Raw genomic sequence first — 18,791 nt, 5'->3', positions numbered from 1 at the left:
CAACAATAGAAACAAGACAAACAGATGATGCCATTTTAGAAAGCCTCACTTTATATTGCAACACCTATGTCAGACAATTATGGCAAATACATTCAGGCAGCTGCAAAATTGAAACATTTTACTTTTCTTAGCATGGTATTTCACATTCAGGTGTAAATAAACAAGTGATACATTATGTAATCATAGCGTTCCCTAAAAGACTACACCGTGAATATGTTTAGCACTTCCCCGAAACTATGTCCTCAATGAACTCTCTGTGTGTATCATTCTAGATTTTATGTTATCCTAATACTAGGTTTAAATGTTACTGCTGACAACTGTCATAAGAAATTGACAAACTTCTATAAATACTGACAACTAGATATAACTATGCATTTAAATTGACTATGAGCCAAGTTATATATAAATAATAACCACTATTGTTTACCCAGATAAACCGGATCTTTCTGTTAAGGAAGCTGGAGCTCCTGAAGACGACTTGCAAGCATGATCGGGATTAATGTCTGATCAATGCCCCTTCCCTTCGGTGAAAAGTGGGGTGTGTATATAAAAATCTATAAATAGGTCCATGATCTTGATCTAAATAAATATATTGATATTTCCTAATATATGATTACTTTCAAACCGTAAGGAAATTACAAATTAATTGTTACTATGTCAAATAATTATCTTATGTCAGTAAATTTACCATTACTTAAAACCCTGATCATGTTGACTGACAATACACAGTATGATGTATAGATACAGAACGGTTCCTCACAAGACATGTTTTTCAGCCATTCTGTTGTCCTTTGCAGATTTTAATCCTATAAATTAAGTAATATTGGACCATACAAGTCACTGATCCATCATTACACTGTAAGGTGTATCGAACCGAAATAAATATATTAATCCAATATTACTTTCGCTTGGATATCACTAGTGTCATTATTGAAGAATAAAACTTTCTAACTTTACACCAAACAAGAAGATTAGAATACTACTATTGAGTGTCATTATTGATAATCATTAAGATTACTATCAGACATGTACCACACTAAATAAGAAACACGAAAAGTACATGTACAAACAGAAATTACACTTCCAAATCCCAGTTATACTGAAATCTTATCCACAATTCATTTAGACCGCTAAAGGAGAACTTCCCTCAGTGTACACAGTGCTTTAATTAAAACAAATGTAGGTATGTACAAATTTACAATTCCTAGAGGTAGGTAACAAGACTTTAAAAATCAAAAATTCATCTTCGTTGTTATATCAAGTTGTAAAAAAAAGTATAAAAACAATAATCAATAAAATTGATAAGCTATTAAAGCATCAGCTGAACACATTCTTGAGATCATGTTAAATGACAGGTACATTATATATCTTACTAAGAAGTAATTCATAACAGTACCTCAATAGGTTACATTTGACAATCACTCCCAGTTTAGGTCTCCAGAATAACATTACCAAACACGGAAGAAATAAAATGTGTCTTTTTCAATTACTCATTTGATGAGGGTTTTTTTTTCATAATTGCAATGAAAAAAAGACAAAAAAAAAAAAAAATTTTTAATAATAATGATATGTTATCACATAAACATAATAATGGCGCATCTCTAGTCGCATAAACTTTTGACATATAAATATTTAATCTGGAGTGATAACAGTCACAATAAAATAATATTGTACATTTCTATGATGCTGTAATTGTAGTTTCCAGTAAGTGGAGAACTGTCATTAAGTACAATTTAAATAACTCCTATTACAGAAGAGCAACAAACTCGTTTCCATTTTCACACAACCATATCGCTCTGATATACATCTTTCTTCTAAAAACTTCATCTGCATGCTTTCCTTTCCTCACCCTTTTCATTCAAACGTTCCATCACCACCTTTCAGAGAAATATGAATTAAGAGTCATCTCCAAAATAACTGAATTTACATACAAACCAGTAATTCAGAACTACTTTTAGTTTTTCTTAATAATCAGGTAGGTTTGTCAGTGTGGTAATTTTAGATACAGGTACATACTTTGATACAATAAGTCTGAGACTGTTTATCACCATTTAATCACCAGTTAATATGTATACAAACTATATGTTCGTAAAACTTCCCATACTGTTACTATATGTTCGTAAAACTTCCCATACTGTTACTATATGTTCGTAAAACTTCCCATACTGTTACTATATGTTTGTAAAACTTCCCATACTGTTACTATATGTTTGTAAAACTTCCCATACTGTTATTACATGTTCGTAAAACTTCCCATACTGTTACTATATGTTCGTAAAACTTCCCATACTGTTACTATGTGTTCGTAAAACTTCCAATACTGTTACTATATGTTCGTAAAACTTCCAATACTGTTACTATATGTTCGTAAAACTTCCCATACTGTTACTATATGTTCGTAAAACTTCCAATACTGTTACTATATGTTCGTAAAACTTCCAATACTGTTACTATATGAAAATAAACCTTCCTATACTGCCATTAATAGATCACAACATGTATGTCTAGGGCTACTTCCGTATGGTACACGACAGTTCAACTCTTACTTTAGACTCAGCAACTGTGGGAGTAGCGAGAAACTTCTACAAGAACTATAGAAGGAAATGGTAAAACCTTAACACTAAGGCAGTACATGTGTCTTTGAGGTTTATTGGCTGTCAACAGCCATGCTCATTCTGAAACAGTCCTCGGGGTAAAACAACTTGTCCCAGGAACAACCATAACAGCACAGTTAAGATTTTAGCCTCTCAAGAAACACAAACTGTCTCCCATGGAAACTGAAGCCCACAATTCAGATCTATGCATGAAATTGCATAAGCAGAGCATTTTTCAATGGTTTGGGACAAGGCATTTTTGCTTCAATTAGTGAAGATATTTGGTAAACCGTTTACGATTTTCAAGAATAAAATATAAATTTTGGGAATTTGCCTAAAATGTGAAATGATTTCAATTGGCAATGGACATGATATTGTCTGAGAAAGCCCTGATGCTCTTTTAGACTACAGTTAAACTGTTGCAGATGATGGCGATCGGAGGGATAAATAAGATGAAAGGCATCATTCAAACATGAACCAGTTATATGGTCATGACAACTGCAAAACCGCCTCAACAATAAAATAACCAAAGTTTATGTTCATGTACAAATGAGTTTCTGACTATTAATAGTTGATATGGTAGTTCCCAAAGATATATAAGCAAAATCCTTTATCAAATTATTTTTAACCAATCCCGACAATACCAGTGTGCTTTAGTTCTGTTTTTAAACAATCCTAAAATGATTGATATAATATATGCTCACAAACCCATGTCATCATGTTTACTGCCCACACAACATTAATGCACAGTAAGCTCAGTCATCACAAATTTTATCTACAGCTTCTACAATTAAAAATTTATAAAACAAAATAATGAGCAAATATACACCGAATGCTATATTGTAAACATACATACAGCATAAACATCTTCATAGTTAAGGTGCTAAAGAGGCTTGACCATCTTTTCTCCACAGCATACAAAAATCTTCATACCAAGGGAGGTCACTCCAATCATTTGGTGACTCGTACTACAATAAACTCTTTTGCACAGGACAGGTGTTTGAATCATTCAAACAGTGATACATTTATCCATCATTTACTTGACATAATTAACAAAACAATCCTCAGTGCTTGTACATAACAGCCTTATCTCATTGACTGTTTCTTTGAAAGTCAATAGAATGCTATGCTGTACGAGTGTATTGCAAAATCTCAAAATCATAGAATCTGCAACAAAAGGGTCTTGTTTTAACACTTGGAGAAAACATTGTTACAACTAAAAAAACTTGTCGAATAATACCATCCTTAACATACCGTGTGTATGTAAATTGTGTAAAATAATGAATGATATAAAAACACCTGATTTTCTACTCCATACACAAGGTTAACTGTTCCAGGACATTTATATTAGAGAAAATCAGTAATCAACAAATTTTACCCTAAATGTCAACATCACTGATTAGTATGTCACCTCTATGAAATTGACAGCCAAATACAGACTGCTTCTAAAAACAAAAACAAACAAAAATCAAGAATATCTCCTGAAGTTTTTGAAGAAAACAACAGTAAATTTTACCAAATTTTACAGGCACAGGCTGCTGCTAAATTCTTGCAGAAAATGAACACTGCTGTATAATAATACTTCATGTATATGAACTACTTCAAGGAACAGATCAATAACACATAGGTCCGATAAATCACATCAACTGATGATTATTATCAGACATAATGTATTTCATCATGGGGACATAACTGTGGTATCTATATACTATCTACCTAATGAATTCCATAGCACGATACAACAAAGACAGATACCAACACTACACAGACATTGGAATTGTTTAAAATACAAAATTGTAACTGTTCACATGTCATAATTTAGATGCACTTTATATTTTGTAATCCAAATATTCATACTAATCATAATCTTATTACATAACCTTGACCAGAATAATAAATTTTATTGAAATTTAATTTCAGCTTCATTTGAACCCCTATGATAAAGCCTTTATTAATGCTGATGTGCTGATCATTTGGATTAAAGAAAGAGAGGTCTTTAAATGAGCTAGAAAATGTCTGTTAGATAGGAATGCCCACTCCTATACAAATCAAAATGTGACCAGTTGTACAATTGGATGTTATAAAACTATGGATTAAATACAAACCAGGTGTGTTGACAGATTCTTAAGATATAACATCTAATTGGGATGGGACAGACATTGATAAAACAACATGCTCCCCTCTCTTCCATTAGATGACAGAGCATAAAAAACAGCAAAAGTTAAAAAAAAGATAAAATACAATTTTAAAGCAAAATTCCTGTATTGTTATTTAATTTCATGGGGCTTATATTTTGCAGTTGTCCCGTTTTGGACTAGTTCATAGGCATTAAATTTCCTGCATATCTATGAACTGGTGTCTGTGCATACAACATCAGATATTTTCTGATACTGTAGAAATTCATTTCACCCTATACTATTGACTGCAAAAATAGTAAAAATAAATTCCTCACTAATATAACAGTACTTCGTACAATTCAAATCCATCTACACAGTTCTCAAAATGGTATTTACTGTACTTCAGCTTTAACAAGTCTGGCCAGGAATGGGTAGCAAATGATTGCTGGGTATACAGATAGTTCTATTCAAGTATTGGTATGACCCTCATCCTTACAATATATCTCAGCATGGCAGACTGATATTGAACTAGCAAATCACCGGTTAAAATAGGGTACAGGGTCATGGCTCAGAACTATTGCTATTAAAAAGAATGAATCACATAAGAATACAATAAGAAAGACAAAATTTCTAACTATAAAGAAAATCAAGGTCAACTGTCTTCAAGGTCAAATCCAGAGGTCTGTAGTTTCATCACATGCTGATACATCTTGAGGGCAGGGCCTAATTTGATTGACAAGCCTGTGAGCACATCACTCCTCTTCATCAACAGAAGGGATTGTCCATCAATTTCCTGTAAATTGCATTTGTCTTGTCATATTTTTACCAATCAAGTTTTCTATTTTTTGAAGACGACATTTAGCACATATGAAGTTTTAATAATTACATTTGTAATCATATATCAGATTTTATAAATTAATATCTTAAAAAATAGCTACTGCGGGTAATAACGATCTAGTTTGTGATGTCCATTGCATATAAATTACCACACAACATTTGTCCAAACCAAGCTGAACACTTAACACACAGATGCACATGTCAACGTCACTATGTCAGTAACTGTTTAATACTGACCTGTTCTTTAAGAGCCTCTGCCTGCTCCTTGAATCCTACATTTACGAAGAAGTGTACAACATCCTCCACTTTCCACTTAGAGGCATCTGGATACTGACCATTTTCAATAACAATGCTGACTTTTTCATTCTTATCACCCTTTTTCCCCTCTATATCCAAAGACTTCTTCCTTCCCTCTGCAGTCTTTCGTTTCCGTGGAACAGGTTCAACCCTGAAGAACAAACATGTGGTTAAATATCCAGTGCATTCCTAGCTGATCTATCATGCATTGTTAATCTTGTACAATAAACTGAAATTGTAAAGTTTCATTACTCATGTCCTTCAGATTTCACCACTGATGACCAAAGTGTGTCAGAAATGTTCTTACTTTTCTTCTTCCTCTTCCTCGGAGGCTGGAGAATCACAAGGTGTTGGTAGACAGGATGCACCACCTCCATCTGAAACAAAGTTTAATACCCATTAGGTGTATATTCTCTATTGTCCAATTCTATCATTAAAACAGACACGTTTATCAGTTCTGATGCAAGATTTCATATGTTTTTCACATAAAACCAAATGACACACATCTTCATTTTTTTAAATTTAACTATTTTACAATTGCTTTACCTGTGACTTGGCTATCATCCATATTATTGGTGTCCTGTATGTCTTCTCCATCTGATGATGTCTCCATGGTCTTCTCCAGCATACACTTACTACACACCCAATTACCTGACAAGGGAAGGCAGACATCAACACAACTGAACTTCTTTGACATTGCTTGAATGCTTGAATATTTTCACATGAATAGAAAAAACAAAGTATTTCGTTCAAATAACCAGGTAACATAGCCAGAGTTGTTATAGTGGAGGGAAAACCGCATTGCGATATCGTCAAGTCTTGCTTATATCATCGTGATAATTATGAAATAAAATCTGAATGTTAATACTGTGTTCCAAGTTAGTTATTTCTATCAGCAAATAAATGAAAACTTATCCCCAATTCCCTGTGTAATTTTTATTTGATCTGAACATATGTAAGTGACAGAAATGTTACTTTAAATTCCAGTTTTCATGTACATTTGAACCTGTGTCACTCTCAATTTGAGTCTGTCTGTTTCTTTAAATTTTCGGTAATAGCAAGTTTTTATTGAGAAAAATTAATTTATCCACATAAGGGCTCTCGATCTGCCAGAATTGGGGCCGAATAGCAAAATAGTATCTTTTTTCCCAATTTAGACCTAAAGTTTTCCCAATTCTAAGGAAAACACCATTATTTTTCCCGATTCTAAGGACCCCGGGCCCCAGTCCAAAAATGGGGTGTGAGAGCCCTGCACATTGTCATCTAATAATGTTGCACATTTGTTTGCAAGAGTGTTTAAGAGTGTTGGCTGGTGTTCTAGTACATTCTTTTAAATAACAATCCATTTCCTGGCATAATATTTGCTCTCATGTTGAAAGTTTCTCTCTCATGTTTAACAAATAAAACACTATCAAGAAAGTCTCCCAAACTGTCACCTTTCATAACTTGTTTTCCATCAGGTTCTGAACGACTATTGTCGATTTGATCGACAGTGTCAATCAGCTGTATGGAAGGAAGTTCTGTTAGTGTGGTGGTATCTTTGACTGTCGAGGTTGCAGCTGATTGGTTACTGTGGCAATCAGGTTCAGTTTTCACTTTGATGACAGGTGGACAGCATTGGAACCATAATCAATGCTGTTGGATTTTTATCAGTGATGCTATCAAATGGTTTTAGAAGTTTGATAGTTCGGTAGACAAACAGATGTGTTAACAGGTGTCAGAAAATGGAATAGTCTAATCTGATACGGTGTAGCTATTTCACTCAGAGATTCAATGACAATTGACACATGTTTTGTTACATTGTTTCAAACAGCTGACTGACTTCCTAACATTGTTTCACTATGTTTACCAACTTTGAATGAACAGCTGCTGACAACAACTTTGTGTGCTTTGTCTAGAGATCATGTATGTTTTCACTAGAAAATTAAACTGTTCCCTCTTACTTTTTGCTGGCGACGATATTGCCAATCTTAAAATTTTCCATGATATCGGTGTCCTGCTTTTCTAATCATGATACCTTGCGATGCCGATATATAACAGCTCTAAACATAACCCTCGGACTATGGGTTATTTAGATGTATTAAGTGAGCTTGAGTGACAGTGAATACTTGCTTGCCCCTGCATGCTTATGGCCAAACATCATAATCCTTGGCCTTTTGATCATTCATTAGAAGTAGTTGAAAATGCATACACATGTGGCCTCTATAAACTCAGCGAAAGGGTTGAAGCAACAAATTATAGTCCCTGAATCCCCCCTATGTATAATGCCACACAGAAAAACACAATTCACTTCATAAACTTTACACAAAATTGTACATTTCAAGCATGATGGCCATTCCAGTTTCAAAATCCTCTTGCAGTATTTTAAGTTTAAACAATTTCTGAAACAACTATTTACCTAAAGGTTTTTTCTCCAGTGGGGGATTATGACAGTTCATATGGTATCCCTTGTCACAGGCATCACAGAATAGCATCATTTCCTGAAACAAGAGGAGACAATTGCATGGATGTAATCATTAAAATATAACAATGTGTATGATTTAGATGCGAATTAAGTCTGTCTTTGCTGCTTTGCTTTTACTTCATCATATAATTATTGGGAAAAAATCTTGCTTTAGTAGACATCATCTGTTATTCCTTTGAGAATAGATTTTGCATCACTTCATCATATGCAGAATCAGCATTTCCAAGAATTGATTTATGAAAACATCAGAATTTTTTACTTATTTTATTTAGAATCAAGGTTGTCTCCCTTTAACCAGAACTTCATTGATACATGCACAATTGGCTGTTTCAGATATTGGTTGATGAAGTTAGTGGTATCTCCATCCAAGTTTGGTTTGTCACTTACAGGGTCACCAGAATCCTCACATACAAAGCAGGTCTTACAGTCGATGCATTGCCACGGTGATTCAAGTGCACGCCTTGCCAGACTTTCACAGTAACCCATACAAGAGGGGTGGGCTGTGTATGGGAAAAAGAAGATACATCACAAAAGCTTTCCTATCACTGCAGAGATATTTGTAGGGATATTAAATTTACCTAGAAACAGAAACTTTCCATCCCACCAACAAATTTTTAAACTTTAAACTTTTCATAGTGTTCACCCTTTAAACCTTATGAAGGTGTTGCTCAAAGATGCAAATTACACACAAACCTTTTAAGCTGATAAACAAGATTCAACTAGAAATGAGATGTTTCAATATACTTTTCATTGCATTTTGTTGATCAAAGCACATGGAAAAAGATAGAAAATATAATGAACAATTCTCCTCTGGAAGGATGACTATGTTTCAATGCTTTGCATTTTGTTTTAAGCATGTTGGTGTCTTATCATACATCTAGTTTGACTGAAGCAATTTGAGAAGACCTGTCACACTAAATTTGAGCTTAAACCACTTAATCAGACCTGCAGGCTTACTTTGTAATCTGTTAGGTGGTGCCCTCTAAACAAGATAATATGATGTTTCACAAAATTGTCATTCATTAGAGGAGGCGTTACCTGTCGCTTTGCACTCTTTGCATGTCAAAAGCCCTTCAGAAAAAGAAGCACTGCTTGTAGCCTTCAAACAATAGTCGCAAATAGATGCCTCCTCATCATCAGAGTTGTTTTTCTTCTTCACAGAGTGTGTTTCAAAATCTGGTCCATGAGTCTTCCTAAACTTCTGTAAATGAAAATTTAAAACTGATACATTGTTAAACAATATATCAAAAATTAAAATAGAGAACTTTATTCTTTCAATTTTTCATTCCCCCATTTACAAAATCTCAACTATGGCAGTGGAATTTTGTTGGCCACGTGACAATTTTTAAGGGAAATGGTGGAAAACACTCCTATGGAACACCCTAATAGGAATGTTATCCAGCCTTCTACCTGATGATGCAAAGGCTACTTAATGAAAGGCCCCATCAGCTTAGTCACAAACAAGAATTTACCACAAGTTTGAACCACACCAACCATCTCTTTTACATACCCCTAATTGTTGGGTTTTTTTTCAGCCTTGGTTTTTTTTCATTTAAATGCAAAAATGAAAAGCAGTTAATAATACATTTAATATATAAAATGATGGAATTCAACATGAATTAATTTAAATTCATTTTAATCCATTAATAGGTTATTCGCAATCTTTAGAAGATGTAAAAATGAGAACAACCCTTTATTAATGATAAATAATTAATGTAGTAAAATTATCCTGCATTCATGCACCTATTTATCATAAAGAAAGGTCTGTAAGTATTTTATATTAGGCACTTGTCAGCTTGATATCAGTTTTACCCTAAAAACATTTACTACAACTCAATCTATATATTTATCTTATTGTACAACATTACAAAATAGTAGTGCGATTTTAATGAAGTAACTGCATACATTAACACAAACTTTGAATAATTTCACCTTGAATTAATCGCACCAATAATGTATACAAAGAAAAATCATAAAAACATAAGAAAACTAGATATTTTCTAAACCTTTCGCTTAGAAGGAGGCCGCCCGCGTTTAAATTTCGGACTCGTAACCGGATTAGCAGTCTCCGTTTTCTCAGGTTTGTCGGGCTTGCTGGACGTTGGTGTCGCAACTTGCTGCTTTTTGCGCGCTGCAGTTTTCGTCTTGTTTTCGCTTCCAATATTAATTATATAATTGCCATTCGACAGTTTTTTCAAACTTCCATTATCCACGTCCCTCCCTATCGCAATCATAAGCTGATTTTTTGTCAACCGACTGTCCGTTTCGGCCGAGAGCCATTTTTCGATGTCTTTCGCTGACGCACCTACGTCTTCGCTCCCCAGTTCCAGTAAAGCTTTGATCGCCGCTCTAATATTTTTGTTTGTACTGTTGGAATTAAGGAGTTTTCTTCCAAATGGTTTCTTTTTCCATTTTGAAGCATTCCTGTAACTCACATTGCTTTTATAATCAACTTTAACTACAATACCCAAATCGACGAGCTTCTCCAACTGAGCTTCCGTATCCAAGTGTTTAGTACCATATCGCCGCAAGGCCATGTGGCAGATCCTATTCAAATCTGGACGTGCTTTTCGCATCCGCAGCTGATCTATTATTTGCAAAATCGTGTCCCGGTCTTTTACAGATGCCATCGTGTCTTCAGATTCCTTTTCCGTCGATGAATTGGCGTTTGTATCGATGTTTTCAAAGTGATCGGTGTCTTTCTTCGCCTCAACTTCCATCGTGCGCATGCGTACAAATAAAACCGCACTGAACTATGGGATACTATGGGGTCCACCATGGGAGTCATGATAAAAATAGTGTACACATCACTGGCATTTTGTGGCACACATTCCTCTCATATTTTACCCTTTATAACAAATGTAGATATAAGAAATACTTCTTTATTTGTTGCACTATAAATGTGCACTAAACACCTGGTAAACACGGACATTTAAAAAAATTTTACACAGAAATATTGGCATATTAAATCATCAACGAATTTTAATGATTTCCCTTAGTCTACCCTGAGACTTGACTGTGTAAAGTAGGCGTGGCTTATTTCTAAATTGAAAGTATATATTGAAGGTGTGTATCTGCACCTTAAATTTTGGTTTCGTGTGGCGGTGTAACGATAAACGAATATCAAACTTGAAATTTGTTAGATTCTAATCTGACTTTATCTCATTTTGGGTTGATTTTTTGTCAGCGATCACACACAATGACATTCTTACGTTGTCCGAAATTGTGTCTGCGAAGACCAGCCTACTCGGCAAACGATAGACATACACGTACAAAACATCTGAAGTTGAACGGGCTGTTTACATTGTGTGTGTCCAGTCGCAACCCATTTAACGTAACTGGGAGGACTGGTCTAGTCATGATCATACATATACCCAACATACAGTCAGGCTGTGTGACGATTCCACGCGTGTACCTCAAGTAGGCAAGCAATGTACGTAATACCAATTTAACGAGTTGCGCCAATTGCGTTTGTAAATTTATGCTAAAATAAATTTATTTCGCGTCGGCTTGTGTCCGAATATTCTGTAAGAAGCAAGTAGCGATATTGTAATGTTACCAACAATTATCAAGAAACACAAATATATCATACTTATACCAGTGGTATGATATAAGATATGGATCACGTGCAATCGCGAAAGATACTATTAAATGAACTCCGAAGGTGACATTCCATCAACCAACACGTACGCTTACCTGTCGCGCCCTGTGTCAAAAGGTGTGTCGCTCATCAAGTCTATTCTGAGCGATTTAGTGCACGTGCCCCATCAGTCCAGAGACATCGTTACACGTGTATGCATAGCATTTAGCAAAATACGCATCGCGTCCAGCGATCTAGTACTACAGAGAATAAGATGCATAGTGCGTGTATAAGGAAATTCGAAGTGTAGTTACTCATGTACTGCGTGTACAAATTTGATGCACAAATCGTACGGTAAAAGTCATATAACACACATACACACACATAGAACACCTTTGCTATAAAATCTACATACATGAATAATCTTTGCACTCTGATCTCCTTTTACGGGATAATTATCGAGTTCCTGATACTTGACATGCTGGGTCCTTTTCGCGCTTCGATCAGTATTCGCGTTTGGGTACAATCTAACCTAACCATATACAGGTATATTCCATGCGTTCAACAAATGACGTGAAGTAAAGATGTGCATATTCAAACGCATGTATACAGACACCAAGGCACATCCGTACTGAAATCAGACCAACCGCATATTAACTTACCGATACGTTCGAGCAAAATTTTCGAGCCCGTGTACGCTAGTTCTGCATATATATCCACGAACTTATAGAGTCAGTACATGCTTTTGATCACACCTCGAAACACATTTTACGTTTTTCAATCAGTTAAGATGGATTGCACATCGGACACAAACACATGCATACCAGAAATGAGGAGCATCTTGCCAGCATAAGACACGTTTCGCGTCCATGAACAAGCAGGAACATCGCATTCGGGTAGGCTCAAATTTAGGACGGACACATTGAACATAGACATTGAGCATCGCGTCGACGTACCATTTCTATATATCGACGTTTGCAGTAGACGTGAAATACATTGAGTCAGGACATAACGCAAAAAGGGTTTTCATACCATATTCTAAACCATAACTACAAACAGACTCGTAAAAATTCTAACATCATAGACATGCACAATACTACCACCTTCGCATGCCCGCACCAAAAATAAATAAGAGTCTAAGCGAGTTGTTCTCATACAAGCATTCGAAAGGGACAATAATCGCGCCTGTAGTACCAACTTCTGCAGTGAAGACGAGGAAAATCGCGTCCGTATCAGTGGAGATGAGGCACATCGCGTCCGTATTAGGGGAAACGAGGAACATCGCGTCCGTACCAGGAATGAAAAAGGGCATCGTGTCCGTACCAGGGAAGACAAGGAACAACGCGTCCGTACCAGTGGAGACGAGGAACAACGCGGCCGTACCAGTGGAGACGAGGAACAACGCGGTCGTATCAAGGACACGAGAAGCACCGCGTCCATACCAGAGGAAACGAGGAACATCCCGTCCGTATCAGTGGAGACGAGGAACATCGTGTCCGTACTAGGGGATATGAGGAAAATCGCGCCCGTTTCAGGGAAACGAGGAACATTGCGTCGTACCAGAGGTGACAAGGAGCATCGCGACCGTACCAGTCAAGACGAGGAACAACGCGGCTGTATCAAGGGAGACGAGTAGCGCCGCATCCGTACAAGAGGAGACGAGGAACATCGCGTCCGTATTAGAGGAAACGAGGAACATCGCGTTCGTATTAGGGGAAACGAGGAACATCGCGTCCGTACCAGGGTGAAAACGGGCATCGTGTCCGTACTAAGGAAGACAAGGAACAACGCGTCCGTACCATTGAAGACGAGGAACAGCGCGGCCGTATAAAGGGGGACGAGAAGCACCGCGTCCATACCAGAGGAGACGATGAACACCCCGTCCGTATCAGTGGAGATGAGGAACATCGCGCCCGTTTCAGGGAATCGAGGAACATTGCGTCCGTATCAGGGTTGACAAGGAGCATCGCGTCCGTATCAGTGAAGATGAGGAACATCACGTCCGTACCACGGTGGAGACGAGGAACAGCGCGGCCGTACCAGTGGAGAGGAGAAACAACGCGTCCATAGCAGAGGAGACGTGGAACATCGTGTCCGTATCAGGGGAGACGAGGAACATCATGACCGTATCAGGGGAGACGAGGAACATCGTGTCCGTATAAGAGGAAACGAGTAGCACAGCGTCCATTCCAGAGGAGACGAGGAACATCCCGTCCGTACCAGAGGGAGACGAGGAACATCCCGTCCGTACAAGTGGAGACGAGGAACATCGCGTTTGTATTAGGGGAGACACGGGACAACGCGTCCGTACCAGGGAAGACGTGGAACAACGTAGCCGTATTAGCTAAGACGAGGAACATCGCATTCGTACCAGGGGAGACGAGGAACAACCCCGTCCGTACTATTGGAGACGAGGAACAGCGCGGCCGTACCAGGGGAGACGAATAGCTTCATGTCCGCACCAAGGGGAATGATGGGGGGAGGGGGGGGGGGGAGTAGCGAGGAATATCGCCAAGATCCAAGATCCGTACCAGTGGAGAAGAGGAATATTGCGACGATCCGTATCAGGGGATAACAGAAACATCGCGTCCGTATCTGGGGAGATGAGAAACATTGCGTTCGTACCAGGGGTTACAAGGGGCATCGCGACATTACCAGGGGAGACGAGGAAAATTGCGTCCGTACTTAATGAGACGAGGAACAACGCGACCGTATCATGGGAAACGGGTAGCTTCATGTCCGCACTAGGGGGATGAGGAACATTGTGTCCGTACACGTGGAGACGAGGGACATCGCGTCCTTACCAGTAGAGACGAGGAACATCATGTCCGTACCAGGGGGACGAGTTATGTCGCGCCAATCCGTACTAGGGTAGAAGAGGAACACCATGTCCGTACCAGGGGTGACGTGGAACATCGCGTTGATCCGCACTAGTGGAGACGAGGGACATCGCGTCCGTACCAGGGGAGACGAGGAACATCGCCAAGATCCGTATCAAGAGAGACGTGGATTTACAAACATATTTCAGGGATTTCATAGACAATATCCATTGCGTTCATATGCAAACATATCAATTTAAATTGTTAATATCAATCGCATCCGTACTACCAACATGTGTAACAAAATTGTATAGCGTTCGTATACCCCCAAAGAGTTAAGGACAAAAACCTCCATTGGTACCAATATCGTGATCGTACTACAGCGCCGCTGATGATATAAAAGACGAGACGCACCGCGTCATTACAAGGTAAATATTCGTCGTGTAACTGAAGTGAAATGTATTTAATAGCCCGTGTACACAATGTAACACCCTTCGCATCTCTGTCAATGCAAACAGCAGATACCACATGTAGACGTCGCGTCTGCGTAAATCTATGACGCGTGCAGACACGTGCAATAAAATGAGACGCACTACGTTCACGTACAGCCATATTCAGATTTTTAGTTAACCTTAAACAAAGCCTCATATTGACCTACTGCCATACCCTTTTGTCCGGCGTCGTCTGTTGTCCGTCGTGCGTCCGTAAACTTTTTACATTTTTGACTTCTTCTGGAAAACCCTTGAACTGATTTCAATGAAACTTGGCAGAAACCATCCATGGCCAAAGGTTAACCGAAATTGTAAATTATAAAGTCCCTAAACCCCAGGGGCTTGAAGGGCGTGGCAAAAAACGACCATGTTGAATGGAATTTCAAAAATATTCTTTCCAAAAATTGTGTTTATGTACATAATATCAAAAAATTATTACAGTGATATGCATATATAATTGATCAAAAACCGATCGGATCTCTCCTTCCACCAGTTGTACACTATATAAAAATGAATGAAGACGTGTTGCCTACAGAAAAAGTTGTTCTGCTGAACTGTGTATCAGTGTCTGTGGTTTACCATGACAGCTGTTCTGTATGTGAAAGTACGAGGATTAACACAAGCGCCTTCGTACTGGATCATTCTTGTAACATGTTGTATGTATTTTTAAAACTGAACAATGAAGACCATAGATATAGGACGAACCTGCCTGCAAGTTTGAAGCAGAAATGTCCGTTTTCTACCATACCTGATTGGACAATCGATCATATGATAGAAAGGATCTGAAGTTTCTTTCAATTTGAGATCAATATTTATGAAACAAGTCTGAGAATTTTCATATTTTTCTTAAGATTTATTGAAACTCATGTAAAACCCAAATATGATTTGACGTAGTTGAAAATTATCATTAAAGTTAATTTTAGCAAACAAACTCTTTTCATCTATATGTACATACATTCAGATTTACCTTATGACCTCTACACCACTATACAATAGACATTTGACCATCTCCTTAGAAACAAGGGGAAACCCCAGCCATCCTGGTGACTATACACAAGATTAATATGATATTGATACGTCTGTATGATGTTGCCGCAAGTATCCGAGTGCAGGGTAATATGGTTTTTGAAATGTACATTCTATCGAGTTTTTTTCTACCACACTTCCCAGCATTTAAAATGCCAAGTTGATGAAGTAAACTAAATACATAACGTTATTGTAAATGTAGCCTTTGAAATGTAGAAGTCAAATCATACAACAAGGGATCCCAGGGGGATCTTGGTGCCCACCATTGTTTGATCTTTATATGCTCTTTGAAAGTTAGATTTTTCCCTTCTTTTCTCTGTTTTTGCTCTTTATGATAAGACATTTGAACATTCCCTTGCAGAAATAAAAGATAATCTCTACCTGCCAAATCCAAAATGGCTACTTGGAAGCCATTTTGTTTCTTCTGATCAATCCCAAATGCAAACGGGCACAAGGAGAGATCAAAGGGAACATATGTATGAAATTTGAGAGATATCCATTTAGCAGTTCTTCAGAAATAGTAATCACAATCTTTACTGGGCAAAAATCCAAGATGGCTGCCTGTCGGCAGTTTTATTGTTCCATATGAAAATTTTTAAGAACAACACATTTGTTTTTTTGCCATGAGAGGTTGGAATATATATATATAAATTGATACAAAGAATATAGGACTGGTAATTACATACAACATACGACAACAAAAATACTTCAGCTATAGTTTATTCATTTACCATGTATTTCATTTTCAAATGCCATATTTAACTGCAAACAAGTTAACCCCCTTAGTAAGCTAAAAGGAGTTCACAAATAAGCCCTCCCCAAACAATACTAAACATTACACTAAAAGAGGGGGCAGATTTGTGGATAAATATGGCACAGGATCACATCACACATGTATTTGTAGTTTATTTCTCTTATTTAAATCATTCATTTGTATTTCTACCTTACACACTCAAACAGGACACAATATCTCCAACAACACAACCTACAAATTGTAAATAACAACAATAATCAATAAATCAGTCATGATTTAGGTTTAATGTTGATTACAAACGTACTGATTTAGTAAATTACAATTGTACTGTATATTACAAATTAATGATATTGTTAAAATGATCTTAAGTTCAATTCATAGTGATTAGTTAATGAAATACTGTCACAACACCATTTAAGACTTTCTTTTTTCCATGAAAACTTTCAGGAAAAACATGTCATAGTCCTAAGTTAAGCTAACACCATCCTTTTGACCAAAGTTAATGTATTTGCTCCCTTACTTTATAACTGGAATAAATGATGTAAAAGGTAGGTCACAGTGACCCCGATATGTTTAAGTACATTCCACCTTTCCTTGGTTTTTACTTCAGAATCTCCTAAGAGATTAAATATAAAGACTTGCATAAAAAAGTGTCCGATATTGTGTATTTGATTAAAACAAAAGTCTGACCTGTATTAAACATTGTGGTCAAATTTCTGTCAGGAGATTCTGATATCGCAATAAACAAATACTGAATTACTGCTTATGAGGCTGCTATATTAAATACTGATGTATAGAATAATGAGAACCAACAAAAGACAATAATCTTAACTACATACCTGTTGACCATGAATACTGTTTATAGGAGTAACTGAAATATCTGAATACTGTTATCCTGAATTAGGTATATAGAAAAATAAAACATATTGAAACATTAGCACTTTCATACCAAATCTTTAGATGATTTCCAATTAGTTTTTCTACCTCAGTAGGCCTACATGGTCGCCAATATGATAACATAGTATGTCATCAATAATGGGTTGATTGTTCTATATATGTACAAGACATTGCAAATTTTAACTTTTTAAAATATACATATTTGTTACATGAAAACCCAATACTTTAAGTTAAATGATAGTCAAAAAATGATAAACCCAGCCAAAAGTAAACAAATACTAGCCTGTTATAATACAACTGATTTGTTTTAATGATGTAAGCACAATATGTAATTATGCCAGAGGTAACAACACTTTCATGTGTGATCATTCTTTTAAACCATATCAAAATATAACTCAACAATGAATGTGCAACATTTTTTTTTAAAATGATTATATCTTAATTTTGAAATTATGGCTAAATTGGTCAGACCTGTGCAATTCAGCTTAGAATTGACTTGTCCAAACAATTCTTTACTGAATTTGGTGGAAATTCATAAACCTGTTTTGAAAGAGATGCCAGATTGAGAAAAAGTTACAGATGGCACACATCAAATAATGGACACTGTCTGATGGCACAAGTTCTTTTGACTATCAAATCATTTATAGGATTCCAAAACCAATGGTAGGACAGCAATAACACAGACAATACACAGTGTTACCTTGGGAAGTTTTCTTTTCAGACTTGTAAGAATAAGGAGTATGGCATAGTGTTCTCAAAAGGACCTGGAGAATTTGGATCAATAGTTGCTAAACCAGTAGTATGATAAATCAGTTTTTTGGTGTTTTGTTTTTGTTTCAATTAAACCCCAAAAAGTTCTTTACATTTTATAAAACAATTTAAACCATATTAATAAAATCAGGCCGCCACTTCATT

The 18,791-nt window shown here is 36.7% G+C and overlaps 1 protein-coding gene across 1 annotated transcript; it reads right to left on the bottom strand.

The window, feature by feature from the left end:
- Positions 1-1,576: 1,576 nt before the first annotated feature.
- LOC132565706 (histone acetyltransferase KAT6B-like) lies at positions 1,577-10,960 on the bottom strand. The gene is made up of 8 exons (XM_060230407.1): positions 10,316-10,960; positions 9,348-9,510; positions 8,697-8,809; positions 8,244-8,325; positions 6,392-6,496; positions 6,153-6,222; positions 5,786-5,996; positions 1,577-5,504 (listed from the first exon to the last, which is right to left on the bottom strand). Exons 1-8 carry the CDS (start codon positions 10,937-10,939, stop codon positions 5,364-5,366), a joined length of 1,509 nt encoding a protein of 502 aa, XP_060086390.1. The 5' UTR covers positions 10,940-10,960; the 3' UTR covers positions 1,577-5,363.
- Between the last annotated feature and the right edge of the window lie 7,831 nt (positions 10,961-18,791).

This window comes from Ylistrum balloti, unplaced genomic scaffold (assembly GCF_031769215.1).
Source record: "Ylistrum balloti isolate Yb309-2 unplaced genomic scaffold, AGI_CSIRO_Ybal_v1 Utg369578, whole genome shotgun sequence".
In the NCBI taxonomy this organism is placed as follows: domain Eukaryota; kingdom Metazoa; phylum Mollusca; class Bivalvia; order Pectinida; family Pectinidae; genus Ylistrum; species Ylistrum balloti.
The sequence above is the reverse complement of the archived record's forward strand: the minus strand, read 5'-3'. Positions and strand labels throughout refer to the sequence as shown.

Excerpts from the sequence above, each read along its gene's own strand:
- LOC132565706 (XM_060230407.1), bottom strand. The coding sequence starts at position 10,939 with ATGGCATCTGTAAAAGACCGGGACACGATTTTGCAAATAATAGATCAG. Across the intron at positions 9,511-10,315 it reads GGCCTCCTTCTAAGCGAAAG|AAGTTTAGGAAGACTCATGG; the intron begins GTTTAGAAAATA and ends TTTCATTTACAG. Across the intron at positions 6,497-8,243 it reads ACTGGAGAAAAAACCTTTAG|GTAATTGGGTGTGTAGTAAG; the intron begins GTAAATAGTTGT and ends TTCCCTTGTCAG.